The sequence below is a fragment of the Zophobas morio genome, unplaced genomic scaffold (assembly GCF_036711695.1).
Source record: "Zophobas morio isolate AGI-343-1 ecotype UQ-CSIRO unplaced genomic scaffold, CSIRO_AGI_Zmor_V1 ptg000010l, whole genome shotgun sequence".
In the NCBI taxonomy this organism is placed as follows: Eukaryota; Metazoa; Arthropoda; class Insecta; order Coleoptera; family Tenebrionidae; genus Zophobas; species Zophobas morio.
Genome location: NW_026972115.1, coordinates 3,148,379 through 3,167,590, shown reverse-complemented (window position 1 = coordinate 3,167,590; position 19,212 = coordinate 3,148,379). Strand labels below are relative to the sequence as shown.

Genomic DNA, 19,212 nt, shown 5'->3' with positions numbered 1-19,212 from the left:
CGGTCCGGGTGAACGTCCTCTGAATTTCGGCAACCCGAACCCACGGTTTCAAATTCGAAAAACAGCTGTTGTGCCGCCGGTGCTCGATGATGTAGTCGGAGTACTTGGTTTTTAAAGTATGTACATTTTGTTTGATAAGGAAAACAGCGTTTAATGCTGATAAGAACGCACGAAGTGGAGTAATCGCTTTTTCGCGAATATATTGTGCGAATGCCACCACTTAACCTACAAATCAGGTGAGTTCCACAGGTGTTTCGACACGTTTCCTTAACAGTTCGCCAGATTTAGAAATTAAACCCGAGGCTGAAAATGAATTTTACAAGAGAGAAGCTAAAGATATGGTCAATGTTGTACAAAGGCTGATTGGAGAAGGTGAGTTTTTTTGCGGAAATGCAGGTACCTGGGGCGCGAGGGGGGTGGGAGTAAAGGTCAATGGTCAGAGAATGTGCGTGAAATTCAATATGGGTCGATGGGGGGTTCGAGGAACGCAATTAGCAGGTGATGAATTCGGAACTCGATTTTTTCGAGTGCGGATCTGGCGTTCTAGGAAAAAATGGGGTTGAGGTGAGCGCTGACAAATGTGGTTTTTGTAACGAGAAAATTAATAGAGTAAACGTAGTTACTTGATGAAATCATGAATGATTTGCTTAATTTTAGATTAATTATGTCACAATAATGTTGAACTGAATTGATTATTTATCAGTTTGTAATTTTTGTTGATGTTTTTATGTAATGTAATGATGTTGCAAATCGGAGCTTTGTTTATATTGGTGGTGTCGATAATAAAACGTGAGTCAAAATGTGGAACAAATGAATTTGTCAGATTCTTCACACGTGATAATTGTATATGTTATGTGAAGGTTATTTTTTCTTACTGGAAAATTTAGAAAAAAATGTTGTTTCGTGATTTTGTTGAAAAATTTGGCGCACCATACACTTAAAATTAGAAAGAGAATTTTTATTGTACAGATAAGGTAGTTGGATGACGTCATTCAATTTTTTCAGGTAGTGACAGTGAAATTTACGTTGACGTTTTATTACGGTCATGTTGTTGTCGAAAGTAACAATTTTACATTATTAATTTTTTAATTTATTGTTATCACTTGCGTAATAATCGTAGAATACGTCTAATTCGGTGGTCGCCAAGACCATGTGTTTTTTCGTCCACATCCTGAATAGGTAGGATGTTTTTATGACGTCATTCTTAAAAAGTTCAAATTTTCTTTTCTTACTCTTTTTGGTTCAATGTTCTGAATTTTAAAGTGTGGTTTTGACTTTAAAAGTTGACAATTGAATATTTAAAAAAGTTGCGGTTTTTTTACAATTGAAGCTTCAAGATTAAAGTTTAGAGGTTTAAAAGTCAAAGTTTGAAGGTTTGAAGTTCCTTCGATCTTTGAAATTTTGAAATTTAGAAGGTTTAAAAGTCAGTCAACAGATGTAATTTTATTATTGTTTTTAATTCAGGAATTTTAAATCCTTCAAGATTTAGGATTTGGTATTTGAAGACACAATAGTTAAAAAAAATGAAGCTTCTTTATTATGATCAAAATTGAAGTCTTAAAAAGTTTTAAAAAGATCTAGCGTTAAGAGACGAAAATTTTGAATTAACATCAAAATTTCTAAATCCAAAATTTCACATTTTGAAAAAGTGAAACTTTTAGACGAAAGTTAGAATCTGGAGATTTAAAAATTTCAAATTTTGAGTTCAACTTCGATGTGTCAAAGTTGGGGAACTTAACAAGTGAATGTTTTAATGACTATAGGTTTTGAAATTTGGAAATTCCATTTAAAAATCAGGGATTTTCTTAGCTTGGAGATTTAAAATCTAAAGATACATGTTTAAACGATGAAATTTTCAGATTATTAACAAAACTGAAACGAGTTTTAGAAATTTTGTTTTAATGTTTAAAAACTTGTGGCTTCTGAGTTTCAAAGTTTTAAGTTTTGAACTTTAAAAAATCTATAGTTCTATCGAAGCTTTAAAAAAACAATGTTTGGAGTTTTAAGAAGCCAAAGTTTGAGGTTTGAAGTTCCTTGGATTTTTGAAATTTTGAAATTTAGAAGGTTCAAAAGTCAGTCAACAAATGTAACTTTATTATTGTTTTTAATTCAGTAATTTTAAATCCTTCAAGATTTAGGATTTGATATTTGATGACACAATAGTTAAAAAAAAATGAACCTTCTTTATTATGATCAAAATTGAAGTAAGTCTTAAAAAGTTTTAAAAAGATCTACCGTTAAGAGACGAAAATTTTGAATTAACGTCCAAATTTCTTAATTCTAAATGTCAAATTTTGAAAAACTGAAACTTTTAAACAAAAGTTAGAATCTGGAGATTTAAAAATTTCAAATTTTGAGTCAAATTTCGATGTGTCAAATTTGGTGAACTTCACAACTGAATATTTTAATGACTATAGGTTTTGAAATTTGGAAATTCCATTTAAAAATCAGGGATTTTCTTAGCTTGAAGATTTAAAATCTAAAGATACATGTTTAAACGATGAAATTTTCAGGTCATTAACAAAACTGAAACGAGTTTTAGAAATTTTGTTTTAATGTTTAAAAACTTGTGATTTCTGAGTTTAAAAGTTTTAAGTTTTAAAATTTAAAAAATCTATAGTTCTGTCGAAGCTTTAAAAAAACAATGTTTGGAGTTTTGAAGAAACCACAGTTTGAGGTTTGAAGAGTCTTCGATCTTTGAAATTTTGAAATTTAGGTTTAAAAGTCAGTCAACAAATGTAATTTTATTATTGTTTTTAATTCAGTAATTTTAAATCCTTCAAGATTAGGATTTGATATTTGAAAACACAATAGTTAAAAAAAATGAAGCTTCTTTATTATGATCAATATTGAAGTAAGTCTTAAAAAGTTTTAAAAAGATCCACCGTTAAGAGACGAAAATTTTGAATTAACGTCCAAATTTCTAAATCCAAAATGTCAAATTTTGAAAAACTGAAACTTTTAAAGGAAAGTTAGAATCTGGAGATTTAAAAATTTCAAATTTTGAGTCAAATTTCGATGTGTTAAATTTGGGGAACTTAACAACTGAATATTTTAATGACTATAGGTTTTGAAATTTGGAAATTCCATTTAAAAATCAGGGATTTTCTTAGCTTGAAGATTTAAAATCCAAAGATACATGTTTAAACAATGAAATTTTCAGGTCATTAACAAAACAGAAACGAGTTTTAGAAATTTTGTTTTAATGTTGAAAAACTTGTGGCTTCTGAGTTTAAAAGTTTTAAGTTTTGAACTTTAAAAAGTCTATAGTTCTATCGAAGATTTAAAAAAACAATGTTTGGTGTCTTAAGGAGCCAAAGTTTGAGGTTTGAAGTTCCTTCGATCTTTGAAATTTTGAAATTTAGGTTTAAAAGTCAGTCAACAAATGTAATTTTATTATTGTTTTTAATTCAGGAATTTTAAATCCTTCAAGATTAGGATTTGATATTTGAAAACACAATAGTTAAAAAAAATGAAGCTTCTTTATTATGATCAATATTGAAGTAAGTCTTAAAAAGTTTTAAAAAGATCTACCGTTAAGAGACGAAAATTTTGAATTAACGTCCAAATTTCTAAATCCAAAATGTCAAATTTTGAAAAAGTGAAACTTTTAAACGAAAGTTAGAATCTGGAGATTTAAAAATTTCAAATTTTGAGTTCAACTTCGATGTGTCAAAGTTGGGGAACTTAACAAGTCAATGTTTTATTGACTGTAGATTTTGGAATTTGGAAATTCCATTTAAAAATCAGGGATTTTCTTAGCTTGGAGATTTAAAATCCAAAAATACATGTTTAAACGATGAAATTTTCAGATTCTTAACAAAATTGAAACAAATTTTAGAAATTTTGTTTTAATGTTTAAAAACTTGTGGCTTCTGATTTTAAAAGTTTTAAGTTTTGAACTTTAAAAAATCGATAGTTCTATCGAAGCTTTAAAAAAACAATCTTTGGAGTTTTAAGAAGCCAAAGTTTGAGGTTTGAAGTTCCTTCGATTTTTGAAATTTTGAAATTTAGAAGGTATAAAAGTCAGTCAACAAATGTAATTTTATTATTGTTTTTAATTCAGTAATTTTAATTCCTTCAAGATTTAGGATTTGATATTTGAAGACACAATAGTTAAAAAAAATGAAGCTTCCATATTATGATTAAAATTGAAGTAAATTTTAAAAAGTTTTAAAAATATTTACCGTTAAGAGACGAAAATTTTGAATTAACGTCCAAATTTCAAAATCCAAAATGTCAAATTTTGAAAAACTGAAACTTTTAGACGAAAGTTAGAATCTAGACTTTTAAAAAATTCAAATTTTGAGTTAAACTTCGTTGTGTCAAAGTTGGGGAACTTAACAAGTGAATGTTTTAATGTCTGTAGGTTTTGAAATTTGGAAATTCCATTTAAAAATCAGGGATTTTCTTAGCTTGGAGATTTAAAATCTAAAGATACATGTTTAAACGACGAAATTTTCAGGTCATTAACAAAACTGAAACGAGTTTTAGAAATTTTGTTTTAATGTTGAAAAACTTGTGGCTTCTGAGTTTAAAAGTTTTAAGTTTTGAACTTTAAAAAATCTGTCGTTCTGTCGAATCTTTAAAAAATCAAAGTTTGGAGTTTTAAGAAGCCAAAGTTTGAGGTTTGAAGAGTCTTCGATCTTTGAAATTTTGAAATTTAGGTTTAAAAGTCAGTCAACAAAATAATGTAATTTTATTATTGTTTTTAATTCAGTAATTTTAAATCCTTCAAGATTAGGATTTGATATTTGAAAACACAATAGTTAAAAAAAATGAAGCTTCTTTATTATGATCAATATTGAAGTAAGTCTTAAAAAGTTTTAAAAAGATCCACCGTTAAGAGACGAAAATTTTGAATTAACGCCCAAATTTCTAAATCCAAAATGTCAAATTTTGAAAAACTGAAACTTTTAAACAAAAGTTAGAATCTGGAGATTTAAAAATTTCAAATTTTGAGTCAAATTTCGATGTGTCAAATTTGGGGAACTTAACAACTGAATATTTTAATGACTATAGGTTTTGAAATTTGGAAATTCCATTTAAAAATCAGGGATTTTCTTAGCTTGGTGATTTAAAATCTAAAGATACGTGTTTAAACGATGAAATTTTCAGATTATTAACAAAACTGAAACGAGTTTTAGAAATTTTGTTTTAATGTTGAAAAACTTGTGGCTTCTGAGTTTAAAAGTTTTAAGTTTTGAACTTTAAAAAATCTGTCGTTCTGTCGAATCTTTAAAAAATCAAAGTTTGGAGTTTTAAGAAGCCAAAGTTTGAGGTTTGAAGAGTCTTCGATCTTTGAAATTTTGAAATTTAGGTTTAAAAGTCAGTCAACAAATGTAATTTTATTATTGTTTTTAATTCAGTAATTTTAAATCCTTCAAGATTAGGATTTGATATTTGAAAACACAATAGTTAAAAAAAATGAAGCTTCTTTATTATGATCAATATTGAAGAAAGTCTTAAAAAGTTTTAAAAAGATCCACCGTTAAGAGACGAAAATTTTGAATTAACGTCCAAATTTCTAAATCCAAAATGTCAAATTTTAAAAAACTGAAACTTTTAAAGGAAAGTTAGAATCTGGAGATTTAAAAATTTCAAATTTTGAGTCAAATTTCGATGTGTCAAATTTGGGGAACTTAACAACTGAATATTTTAATGACTATAGGTTTTGAAATTTGGAAATTCCATTTAAAAATCAGGGATTTTCTTAGCTTGATGATTTAAAATCCAAAGATACATGTTTAAACAATGAAATTTTCAGGTCATTAACAAAACTGAAACGAGTTTTAGAAATTTTGTTTTAATGTTGAAAAACTTGTGGCTTCTGAGTTTAAAAGTTTTAAGTTTTGAACTTTAAAAAGTCTATAGTTCTATCGAAGATTTAAAAAAACAATGTTTGGTGTCTTAAGGAGCCAAAGTTTGAGGTTTGAAGTTCCTTCGATCTTTGAAATTTTGAAATTTAGGTTTAAAAGTCAGTCAACAAATGTAATTTTATTATTGTTTTTAATTCAGGAATTTTAAATCCTTCAAGATTAGGATTTGATATTTGAAAACACAATAGTTAAAAAAAATGAAGCTTCTTTATTATGATCAATATTGAAGTAAGTCTTAAAAAGTTTTAAAAAGATCTACCGTTAAGAGACGAAAATTTTGAATTAACGTCCAAATTTCTAAATCCAAAATGTCAAATTTTGAAAAAGTGAAACTTTTAAACGAAAGTTAGAATCTGGAGATTTAAAAATTTCAAATTTTGAGTTCAACTTCGATGTGTCAAAGTTGGGGAACTTAACAAGTCAATGTTTTATTGACTGTAGATTTTGGAATTTGGAAATTCCATTTAAAAATCAGGGATTTTCTTAGCTTGGAGATTTAAAATCCAAAAATACATGTTTAAACGATGAAATTTTCAGATTCTTAACAAAATTGAAACAAATTTTAGAAATTTTGTTTTAATGTTTAAAAACTTGTGGCTTCTGATTTTAAAAGTTTTAAGTTTTGAACTTTAAAAAATCGATAGTTCTATCGAAGCTTTAAAAAAACAATCTTTGGAGTTTTAAGAAGCCAAAGTTTGAGGTTTGAAGTTCCTTCGATTTTTGAAATTTTGAAATTTAGAAGGTATAAAAGTCAGTCAACAAATGTAATTTTATTATTGTTTTTAATTCAGTAATTTTAATTCCTTCAAGATTTAGGATTTGATATTTGAAGACACAATAGTTAAAAAAAATGAAGCTTCCTTATTATGATTAAAATTGAAGTAAATTTTAAAAAGTTTTAAAAATATTTACCGTTAAGAGACGAAAATTTTGAATTAACGTCCAAATTTCAAAATCCAAAATGTCAAATTTTGAAAAACTGAAACTTTTAGACGAAAGTTAGAATCTAGACTTTTAAAAAATTCAAATTTTGAGTTAAACTTCGTTGTGTCAAAGTTGGGGAACTTAACAAGTGAATGTTTTAATGTCTGTAGGTTTTGAAATTTGGAAATTCCATTTAAAAATCAGGGATTTTCTTAGCTTGGAGATTTAAAATCTAAAGATACATGTTTAAACGACGAAATTTTCAGGTCATTAACAAAACTGAAACGAGTTTTAGAAATTTTGTTTTAATGTTGAAAAACTTGTGGCTTCTGAGTTTAAAAGTTTTAAGTTTTGAACTTTAAAAAATCTGTCGTTCTGTCGAATCTTTAAAAAATCAAAGTTTGGAGTTTTAAGAAGCCAAAGTTTGAGGTTTGAAGAGTCTTCGATCTTTGAAATTTTGAAATTTAGGTTTAAAAGTCAGTCAACAAAATAATGTAATTTTATTATTGTTTTTAATTCAGTAATTTTAAATCCTTCAAGATTAGGATTTGATATTTGAAAACACAATAGTTAAAAAAAATGAAGCTTCTTTATTATGATCAATATTGAAGTAAGTCTTAAAAAGTTTTAAAAAGATCCACCGTTAAGAGACGAAAATTTTGAATTAACGCCCAAATTTCTAAATCCAAAATGTCAAATTTTGAAAAACTGAAACTTTTAAACAAAAGTTAGAATCTGGAGATTTAAAAATTTCAAATTTTGAGTCAAATTTCGATGTGTCAAATTTGGGGAACTTAACAACTGAATATTTTAATGACTATAGGTTTTGAAATTTGGAAATTCCATTTAAAAATCAGGGATTTTCTTAGCTTGGTGATTTAAAATCTAAAGATACGTGTTTAAACGATGAAATTTTCAGATTATTAACAAAACTGAAACGAGTTTTAGAAATTTTGTTTTAATGTTGAAAAACTTGTGGCTTCTGAGTTTAAAAGTTTTAAGTTTTGAACTTTAAAAAATCTGTCGTTCTGTCGAATCTTTAAAAAATCAAAGTTTGGAGTTTTAAGAAGCCAAAGTTTGAGGTTTGAAGAGTCTTCGATCTTTGAAATTTTGAAATTTAGGTTTAAAAGTCAGTCAACAAATGTAATTTTATTATTGTTTTTAATTCAGTAATTTTAAATCCTTCAAGATTAGGATTTGATATTTGAAAACACAATAGTTAAAAAAAATGAAGCTTCTTTATTATGATCAATATTGAAGAAAGTCTTAAAAAGTTTTAAAAAGATCCACCGTTAAGAGACGAAAATTTTGAATTAACGTCCAAATTTCTAAATCCAAAATGTCAAATTTTAAAAAACTGAAACTTTTAAAGGAAAGTTAGAATCTGGAGATTTAAAAATTTCAAATTTTGAGTCAAATTTCGATGTGTCAAATTTGGGGAACTTAACAACTGAATATTTTAATGACTATAGGTTTTGAAATTTGGAAATTCCATGTAAAAATCAGGGATTTTCTTAGCTTGATGATTTAAAATCCAAAGATACATGTTTAAACAATGAAATTTTCAGGTCATTAACAAAACTGAAACGAGTTTTAGAAATTTTGTTTTAATGTTGAAAAACTTGTGGCTTCTGAGTTTAAAAGTTTTAAGTTTTGAACTTTAAAAAGTCTATAGTTCTATCGAAGATTTAAAAAAACAATGTTTGGTGTCTTAAGGAGCCAAAGTTTGAGGTTTGAAGTTCCTTCGATCTTTGAAATTTTGAAATTTAGGTTTAAAAATCAGTCAACAAATGTAATTTTATTATTGTTTTTAATTCAGTAATTTTAAATCCTTCAAGATTAGGATTTGATATTTGAAAACACAATAGTTAAAAAAAATGAAGCTTCTTTATTATGATCAATATTGAAGTAAGTCTTAAAAAGTTTTAAAAAGATCTACCGTTAAGAGACGAAAATTTTGAATTAACGTCCAAATTTCTAAATCCAAAATGTCAAATTTTGAAAAACTGAAACTTTTAAACAAAAGTTAGAATCTGGAGATTTAAAAATTTCAAATTTTGAGTCAAATTTCGATGTGTCAAATTTGGTGAACTTCACAACTGAATATTTTAATGACTATAGGTTTTGAAATTTGGAAATTCCATTTAAAAATCAGGGATTTTCTTAGCTTGAAGATTTAAAATCTAAAGATACATGTTTAAACGATGAAATTTTCAGGTCATTAACAAAACTGAAACGAGTTTTAGAAATTTTGTTTTAATGTTTAAAAACTTGTGATTTCTGAGTTTAAAAGTTTTAAGTTTTAAAATTTAAAAAATCTATAGTTCTGTCGAAGCTTTAAAAAAACAATGTTTGGAGTTTTGAAGAAACCACAGTTTGAGGTTTGAAGAGTCTTCGATCTTTGAAATTTTGAAATTTAGGTTTAAAAGTCAGTCAACAAATGTAATTTTATTATTGTTTTTAATTCAGTAATTTTAAATCCTTCAAGATTAGGATTTGATATTTGAAAACACAATAGTTAAAAAAAATGAAGCTGCTTTATTATGATCAATATTGAAGTAAGTCTTAAAAAGTTTTAAAAAGATCCACCGTTAAGAGACGAAAATTTTGAATTAACGTCCAAATTTCTAAATCCAAAATGTCAAATTTTGAAAAACTGAAACTTTTAAAGGAAAGTTAGAATCTGGAGATTTAAAAATTTCAAATTTTGAGTCAAATTTCGATGTGTTAAATTTGGGGAACTTAACAACTGAATATTTTAATGACTATAGGTTTTGAAATTTGGAAATTCCATTTAAAAATCAGGGATTTTCTTAGCTTGAAGATTTAAAATCCAAAGATACATGTTTAAACAATGAAATTTTCAGGTTATTAACAAAACAGAAACGAGTTTTAGAAATTTTGTTTTAATGTTGAAAAACTTGTGGCTTCTGAGTTTAAAAGTTTTAAGTTTTGAACTTTAAAAAGTCTATAGTTCTATCGAAGATTTAAAAAAACAATGTTTGGTGTCTTAAGGAGCCAAAGTTTGAGGTTTGAAGTTCCTTCGATCTTTGAAATTTTGAAATTTAGGTTTAAAAGTCAGTCAACAAATGTAATTTTATTATTGTTTTTAATTCAGGAATTTTAAATCCTTCAAGATAAGGATTTGATATTTGAAAACACAATAGTTAAAAAAAATGAAGCTTCTTTATTATGATCAATATTGAAGTAAGTCTTAAAAAGTTTTAAAAAGATCTACCGTTAAGAGACGAAAATTTTGAATTAACGTCCAAATGTCTAAATCCAAAATGTCAAATTTTGAAAAAGTGAAACTTTTAAACGAAAGTTAGAATCTGGAGATTTAAAAATTTCAAATTTTGAGTTCAACTTCGATGTGTCAAAGTTGGGGAACTTAACAAGTCAATGTTTTATTGACTGTAGATTTTGGAATTTGGAAATTCCATTTAAAAATCAGGGATTTTCTTAGCTTGGAGATTTAAAATCCAAAGATACATGTTTAAACGATGAAATTTTCAGATTCTTAACAAAATTGAAACAAATTTTAGAAATTTTGTTTTAATGTTTAAAAACTTGTGGCTTCTGATTTTAAAAATTTTAAGTTTTGAACTTTAAAAAATCTGTAGTTCTATCGAAGCTTTAAAAAATCAAAGTTTGGAGTTTTAAGAAGCCAAAGTTTGAGGTTTGAAGTTCCTTCGATCTTTGAAATTTAGAAATTTAGAAGATTTAAAAGTCAGTCAATAAAAGTAATTTTTTTATTGTTTTTAATTCAGTAATTTTAAATCCTTCGCGATTTAGGACTTGATATTTGAAGACACAATAGTTAAAAAAAAATGAAGCTTCTTTATTATGATCAAAATTGAAGTAAGTCTTAAAAAGTTTTAAAAAGATCTATCGTTAAGAGACGAAAAATTTGAATTAACGTCCAAATTTCTAAATCCAAAATGTCAAATTTTGAAAAACTGAAACTTTTAAAGAAAGTTAGAATCTGGAGATTTAAAAATTTCAAATTTTGAGTTCAACTTCGATGTGTCAAATTTGGGGAACTTAACAAGTGAATGTTTTAATGATTATAGGTTTTGAAATTTGTAAATTGCATTTAAAAATCAGGTTTTCTTAGCTTGGAGATTTAAAATCTGAAGATACATGTTTAAACGATGAATTTTTCAGATTATTAACAAAACTGGAACGAGTTTTAGAAATTTTGTTTTAATGTTTAAAAACTTGTGGCTTCTGAGTTTAAAAGTTTTAAGTTTTGAACTTTAAAAAATCGATAGTTCTATCGAAGCTTAAAAAAAACAATGTTTGGAGTTTTAAGAAGCCAAAGTTTGAGGTTTGAAGTTCATTCGATCTTTGAAATTTAGAAATTTAGAAGGTTTAAAAGTGAGAGTCAACAAATGTAATTTTATTATTGTTTTTAATTCAGTAATTTTAAATCCTTCAAGATTTAGGATTTAATATTTGAAGACACATTAGTTAAAAAAAAAATGAAGCTTCTTTATTATGATCAAAATTGAAGTAAGTCTTAAAAAGTTGTAAAAAGATCTATCGTTAAGAGACGAAAATTTTGAATTAACGTCCAAATTTGTAAATCCAAAATGTCAAATTTTGAAAAACTGAAACTGTTAGACGAAAGTTAGAATGTTTATATTTTTTGAATTTGTAGTCCATGCTTAAACGATAAAACTGTGCTGATGTTGAAATTTCAAAATTTTAATTTTAAGTCGTGGTAACTTGAGAATTTTGGAAAAAAAAATTCACAGTGTAGACAGTCAAGTTTTATCCTCAGATTTCTGTTTTTGGCCTGCTTGAACTTCAACCAGACCAATATTGATACTTATTTGTTCGATATAAAAGTGCTACAACGTCCCAACAATAAACACATGTACCATATTACTAATATAGACTATTAGGTACTCCGATTTTACAACACATAATAACCACCTATTCCCATTTGATATTTTATAGTTTGACAGCCATAAAGCCTATTTTCGCCTTTACCCATAACTTCGTTATCACCAACCTCCATGAATTTTAATGCATTTGCCTTTCAAATTTCAGTCCCTACCAAACGTTATTCGACTTTCAACCGCCGCCGAAAAAATGATTAAATGATCCTTATCATTATTACCGCGATTTTAGCGTTATTACACTGACCCTGACAAAACGACTTCAAAATTATTATTGCATAACGACGCACAAACACACAAATGCGCAGCAACTTTCCAGTGACGCCATCACCTTTCCGGTGGGGGCGACCCCATGCATCTAGCGGGCTCCCGATTTCGTCGCGACTCACCGTACAACCCCAACGGAGCCGTCTTTCAGGCCCGTTTTCTTACCCCTTCCAGACCGGGTTTCGACCCCTGTCCGGTCTGCAGTTGCATCCCTGCGTTGCATCGGACTGACGATGTGAGTTTCGCGCTTTCCCAATATTTCGTTCTTCCGGATACGCGAAGAAATGCCAGTCGGCAGGTTTAACGAACTGAACAGGACTTGCATAAGCACATTTTAGTTCGATTGCATTTCAAATGGAGATGTTGCATAAAAAGATGTTTATTGATTTGTTGTTTTTCTTGCAGGGTACAGGTTCGAGGTGCTCGAAACGGTGAATCTGACGCTGGAACCGGGAATATGGTGAGTAGGCTGGGGATTTGGGTGAGGGGGTCGGGAATCGGGTTTAGTAGAGTTTATATTTTGATTTCATATGGAAATTTTGTTCGTTGGAAGAGCTTTGGTAAAAATTTTAGTTACGAGTTGTATATCAAGTATTGATTTATGAATAGTAGTAAAACCAATGAAGAATGGCAATAATGAAGCAAGTAAAAATTAATGGAGTATTCGATAGGTTTAGCATGAGAAGATGAAAGTACTTGAAATTGACCGACTTTAATTTAACGTATAAAATTTTAATGTGAGTTTTAATATGTTATTTAATAAACCCACACTAGTCGAACGATAGTGTTTAATCTCAAGTATAAGTTCTACTTTACATCGATTACACTGATTCCAGCACTTGACTGATGTACCGTGTGTTTATTTTGGCAAGACAAACCCATGGCCTGTACTGGCTGATAATCCAAAACCGGTAGAACTGTGTTGACACAAGTACTTATCCCAACATTCTTCGAAGATAAATAATCGGTTATTTTGATTCCTTGGTCGCTTTCATTTGGTAAACAAGCCATTTAAAACCCATCGCAGCAGAAGGACATCCTCTTATCACACACCTACATCGCCTTATCAGTCATCCCAGCAAACCCACAGTCCGAATTGCAGAAAGCGAGCACCTCCAACTCGAAATTCATGCATTCAACATGAATATGAGTTTTTTCTTATCAGTTATTGAACAGAAACCAATCGTGTTTGACATTAACCGCCCCACTTCTTGCCGTTGATAATAATAGCACACGTCCATTGCGCCGTCTCTTTCCGACACGCCGCAATCAAGCCGTCAGACGGAGACGCCGCAAACTTTGAACTTTTTTCGAAACGACTGATACGTTCTTGAATTTTCCTTCGAGTCGATTTTGTGGCAGCAAAGCGTGCTTTCGTGTGAAGTTTTTGCGGGACACAAAGTACTTTTGGGCCGAGGAGTGCGTAGAAAGCGGTTTCTACGGCTTGGATTGTGAGGTAGATGTTGTGTGGTATTTTTGGGGAGTTCCGGCTAACTTCGAAGGGTCGAAGGGTTACATCACTGCGCTAGACGATTAGATGCGCTTATCTGGAGTGTTTGTTAATGTTGTTTATTCTGAGATATCTGAACGCATGTTACCAATTCGGGTTGTCGTGGCTTGACATTGTCCGATTTTTTGTTCTAGTTCCAAAGACGATGAGATAGACAGCAACTGCGTGGTGAGGGCTAGAGGACTTCCTTGGCAGAGCAGCGATCAGGACATCGCTAAGTTCTTCAGCGGACTAAATGTCGCCAAGTAAGTACCGGGGAACAGGTGGCTTATCGGCTCTTCCGTTGGGTAATGGCTCACGAATTGGAAAAATGCGTGCCTCATTACGTTGCTCATTTGTGAGGCAATTACTCCACGGAGCTCCTAATTATGGCAATTTTTGACGCATAACGTCCAATCGGTTTTTAATTTCGAACTAGTTTTGACTAAGTGAGGGATCTGGGATGAGAAGTGAACTTTTGTGCGGAGTATCTAATCGCTGGAACGATTGCTTCACTGTTCAAAGGACTATTTACAGTGTTCTTGTCCGTGTTTGCTTAGAAAATTCGTGACACAGAATTGTTTCTTGTGATTGGACTTCCGTAAATATAAACTACGTCGAGTGTTTTTTTTTTAAACAGTTTGACCATTTTCAGCTGTTGGTGTTTATCGTGGTCTTGGAGGTGTGGTGTTTTTGTTTTACAGTTTATCTTTTTTGTTCTTAATGTTTGATGGTCACAGTGCGGCTCGTTTTTATCTCGGATTTGTAAACTAACTCAGCGATTGTTCGAAAATTAACAATGGGACTCGAAAATTGGGAAAAATCATTGTTCTCAATTAAGTAGAAAGTCTTTTGTTTAATAATGCGAGTTATTTGTGGCGGTAAATTAAAAAACACAGAGGAGGCTTTATTATTTAAAAAAATAACACAATTTTTTACTTTTATTTATTTATTTTTTTTTGATAAAAAAATCAAGGTTAGAATTTTCTTCACCAGAGTTACTAGTAGTTGTGCAATGGTTTCGTTATCCCATTGGGTTAATTGCTTTCTAACAATTACACAAATGGTCGTAGAAAAAACAACAACAATTTTTAATGTGTGGCTTATTTTTTACTTTAATCACAATGGAATTATTTATTACTTGAGGCATATAAAAGCAGCCAATGCATACTAAATTTTTTGTTTCGTTGAGGAAGACCTCCATTTTGTAGCACATTTGTTGTAAAAAATTGTATATAAGATAGACATTTCGTTTTGCTCGAAATAAATAGTGTCTGGCGTTTCATAACTCCTAAATTATGAAAAAGTGGGTCCGCCATTTGACCATTCCCATCAATAATTTGATGACGTCACATGAAACACAGAATTTAGTAAGTAATTTGAATTTCATTGTCTGTTGTTTCAAAAAAAGGCTATTTAACCACCCAGAATTCCTATTTTCTGTCTCGGAATTGTTAGTTTGAATATCAGAATTGGGTCTTTGAAACTTGGAATTCGATCTTCGTAAGTATGAATTTTGATTTAACAAGTATGAATTCCAACTTTGTAACTCCGAAACTTGTCTCTACATTCTATTCGTATTTTCAGTTTCTTAATTTTTAATAGCTCGATTTTTCGTTTCTTCAAGTTTTCGTTTTACGTTTCTTTTCGACTATTCAATTTTAAATTTTTTGATTTTTCGATTTTTCTATTTGTAAATTTTAGGTTTCTCGTTTTTTCAATGTTGGGATTTTTTGTTTTTTGATTTTTAATTTTTCGATGTTTCAAGTTTTCATTTCTTAAAAATTTGGAATTGCGTTTTTTTATATTTTCATTTTTTAATTTTAAAATAATATGTCGATTTTTGGATTTTACAATCTTGCAGTTTTTCGATTTTTCAACCTCTCGATATTTTAAGTTCTCATTTTTCTATTTTTCCACATTTTAATTTCGCGAATTTTTTATTATCCTTTTCGATTTTTCAGTTTCTCAATTTTTAATTATTCGAATTTTCGTTACCTCAAGTTTTTGATTTGAATTTTTCGATTTTTCAACTTTTTGTTTCTTAAATGCTTGGATTTGCAAGTTTTTTTCCAATTTTGTAACTATAATATGTCGATTTTTCGATTTTACAATTTTGCATTTTTTTTATTTTTCAACCTTTCGGTATTTCAAGGTCTCAATATTTCGATCTTTGCACAGTTCAATTTCGCAATTTTTCAATTATTCTTTTCGATTTTTCAGTTTCTTAATTTTTAATAATTCGATTTTCGGTTCTAGAAGTACCCGTTTTACTTTTCTTTTCGACTTTTCAATTTAAAATTTTTCTCTTTGTAAATTTTGGATTTCCATTTGCGTTTTTTTTATTTTTTCACTTTTTTTAATTTCAAAATTTGTCGATTTATGGTTTTTACAATTTTGCAATTTTTCGATTTTTCAGCCTCTCGATTTTTAAGTTCTCAATTTTTCTATTTTTCCACATTTTAATTTCCCAATCTTTTGGTTATTTTTTCAATTTTTCAGTCTCTCAATTTTTAATTGTTCGACTTTGATTATTTTTGGATTTTCAATTAAAAATTTCGCGATTTTCCATTTTTCGATTTTTAAATCTTCATTTTTCGATTTTTGGTTCTTAAATTTATCGATTTTAAAGTTTCTCAACTTTTAAATAATTTAGTTTTCTGTTTTTCAGTTTTGGGATTTTTTGTTTCTTAATTTTTAATTTTTCAAATTTTCATCTCTTAAATGTTTCGATTTGGGTTTTCTTTTATTTTGGTATTTTTTTTAATTTTAAAATTTGTCTATTTTTGGATTTTACAATGTTGCAGTTTTTCGATTTTTTGACCTCTCGATATTTTAAGCTCTTATTTTTCTATTTTTCCACATTTTAATTTCGCAATTTTTTTTATCCTTTTCGATTTTTCAGTTTCTCAATTTTTAATTATTCGAATTTTCGTTACTTCAAGTTTTTGATCTGAATTTTGTTTTTGAGTTTTCAATTTTTGGATTTGCAAATTTTAGATTTATCGATTTTTCCAATCTTTTAATTTTTTAACTCTTCAATTTTTGGTTTCTTCAACTTTTCAATTTTACAATTTCTCAATTTTTTGATAATTTAGTTTTCTGTTTTTTAAATTCTGGGATTTTTTGCTCCTTGATTTTCAATTTTTCATTTCTTAAATGTTTCGATTTGCGTTTTTTCAATATTTCCATTTTTTAATTTTAAAATTTGTCGATTTTTGGGTTTTACAATTTTGCAGTTTTTCGATTTTTCAACCCCTCGATATTTTAGGTTCTCAATTTTTCTATTTTTCCACATTTTGACTTCGCAATTTGTCGATTATCCGTTTGGACTTCTCAGTTTCTGAATTTTTAATTGTTCGAATTTTCGTTAGTTCAAATTTTTGACTTGGATTTTGTTTTCGAGTTTTCCATTTTTGGATTTCTCAATTTTTCCAATCGTAAATTTTTGACTTGGATTTTGTTTTCGAGGTTTCCATTTTTGGATTTCTCAATTTTTCCAATCGTTTAATTATTCCATTTTTTAATTTTTAACTCTTCAGTTTTTAGTTTCTTCAATTTTTCGATATCACAATTTCTCACTTTTTGCATAATTTAGATTCCTGTTTTTCATTTTTGGGAGTTTTTGTTTCTTAGTTTTTAATTTGTAGATTTTTCAACTTTTTGTTTCTTAAATGCTTGGATTTGCAGGTTTTTTTCCAATTTTGTAATTATAATTTGTCGATTTTTCGATTTTACAATTTTGCATTTTTTTTTATTTTTCAACCTTTCGGTATTTCAAGGTCTCAATATTTAGATCTTTCCACATTTCAACTTCGCAATTTTTCAATTATTCTTTTCGATTTTTCAGTTGCTTAATTTTTAATAATTCGATTTTCGTTTCTAGAAGCTCCCGTTTTACTTTTCTTTTGGACTTTTCAATTTAAAATTTTTCTCTTTGTAAACTTTGGATTTCTCTATTTTTCCGATCTTTCAATTTTTCCATTTGCGTTTTTTTTTTCATTTTTTTTAATTTCAAAATTTGTCGATTTATGGTTTTTACAATTTTGCAATTTTTCGATTTTTCAGCCTCTCGATATTTTAAGTTCTCAATTTTTCCACATTTTATTTTATCAATCTTTTGGTTATTCTTTTCAATTTTTCAGTCTCAATTTTTAATTGCTCGATTTTCATTATTTTCGGATTTTCAATTAAAAATTTCTCAATTTTCTATTTTTCGATTTGTAAATTTTGGATTTTTCCGATGCTTTAGTTATTCCATTTTTCGATTTTTAACTCTTCATTTTTCGATTTTTGGTTTCTTAAATTTATCGATTTTAAAGTTTCTCAACTTTTAAATAATTTAGTTTTCTATTTTTCAGTTTTGGGATTTTTTGTTTCTTGATTTTTAATTTTTCGATTTTTCAATTGTTCATCTCTTAAATTTTTCGATTTGGGTTTTCTTTTATTTTGACTTTTTTTTTATTTTAAAATTAGTCGATTTTTGGATTTTACAATTTTGCACTTTTTCTGTTTTTCCACATTTCAATTTCGCACTTTTCCAATTATTCTTTTCGATTTCTCAGTTTCTTAATTTTTAATAGTTTGATTTTTTTTCTGAATTTCAATTTCATTTTCTAGTTTTGAAATTATCACTTTAAATTTAAATTTCGAACTGTACGTTGCAGTTTTACGTCTTGAATTCCCAACCCCACAAGCAGGAATTTCGATTTTCAATTCCCAACTTTCTGATTTTTATTTAGGAATTCCCATTTTGAAGCAGGGACTTTAAAATTCGGAACACCTTTGTAACTTGGAGTTCTGACTTATCAGAACAGAATTTCAACTCTGAAGATTTTCAAATTTATGACTCGGAATTTGATTTTGAAGTATTTAATTCCAAATTTTGCCTTTAGATTTCTGAATTTCAGTTTTATAACTAGTACTACTTTAGTTTATAATATTTTTACTTCTTATTCCGGGATTCTTGTTTTGAAACAGGAGTTTTAAAACTTTATGACATGGAATTCTAACTTTCTAGGACAGAATTGTAACTCCAAAAATGGAAAATATTTTGTCGGATTTCTAAATTCACAGTTCTAGTCCAACAACTGGAAATTCCTATTTTCTGTCGCAGAATTCTTTTCTGAAACTCGAACTTATGTATTTGAATTATTAAAAATTACTCTTCAGTGTCTCTGAGAACCTAAATTATTGATAAGAGAATTTTTTATTGTCCAGAAAATGTGAATCCCAAAAATGTTTGTGATTATCTGTTAAACGTGCTCGCTGCGCTCACAGGAAGATCTCGAGAATTATTATAATAAAAACTAATTCGTTGGTAAATTTTTTTGACACTAAATTAGTTAAAAAAAAGAACAAATACATATTGTCAAACAATTTTGATTTTTTTTTCGGGTAAAAACTCAACACGGGTTCATAAACTACACGTGTAGGAGTGTTATTTTATAAAAAAAAATTTACGACACATCCACTCTGGTCTCTGATAGTTCAATTTGTGACACTCTTGTCGTTAATAAAAATTCTGCAAGCCACAGTAACTCGGAAGATTCGTAACCTCAATCTCGGTTACTATTTTATGTTTGTAATATAATCTTTAGTGTGGGAACATAACATCGTTCCATGGCCAAAAACAATGAGCAAAACTACGAGATAATCAAGTTGTGGGTCGAAATTTTTATCTTTTCGACAATCATAGGTCCTACGGTTGATTTAATTGTTTATGTTTGCAAACTACTGAGTACGT

General features: G+C 28.4%; 1 protein-coding gene across 2 annotated transcripts in view; it reads left to right on the top strand.

Moving 5' to 3' along the window:
• The window catches only part of LOC135126136 (RNA-binding protein fusilli), a 99,132-nt gene that overhangs the window by 66,981 nt on the left and 12,939 nt on the right, over nt 1-19,212 (top strand). For both annotated transcript variants that reach the window (XM_064051967.1, XM_064051966.1), the window contains exons 3-5: nt 283-372; nt 12,383-12,437; nt 13,622-13,732. In XM_064051967.1, coding sequence (XP_063908037.1) covers nt 283-372; nt 12,383-12,437; nt 13,622-13,732 — 256 coding nt within the window. The remainder of the gene's footprint in view (nt 1-282; nt 373-12,382; nt 12,438-13,621; nt 13,733-19,212) is intronic.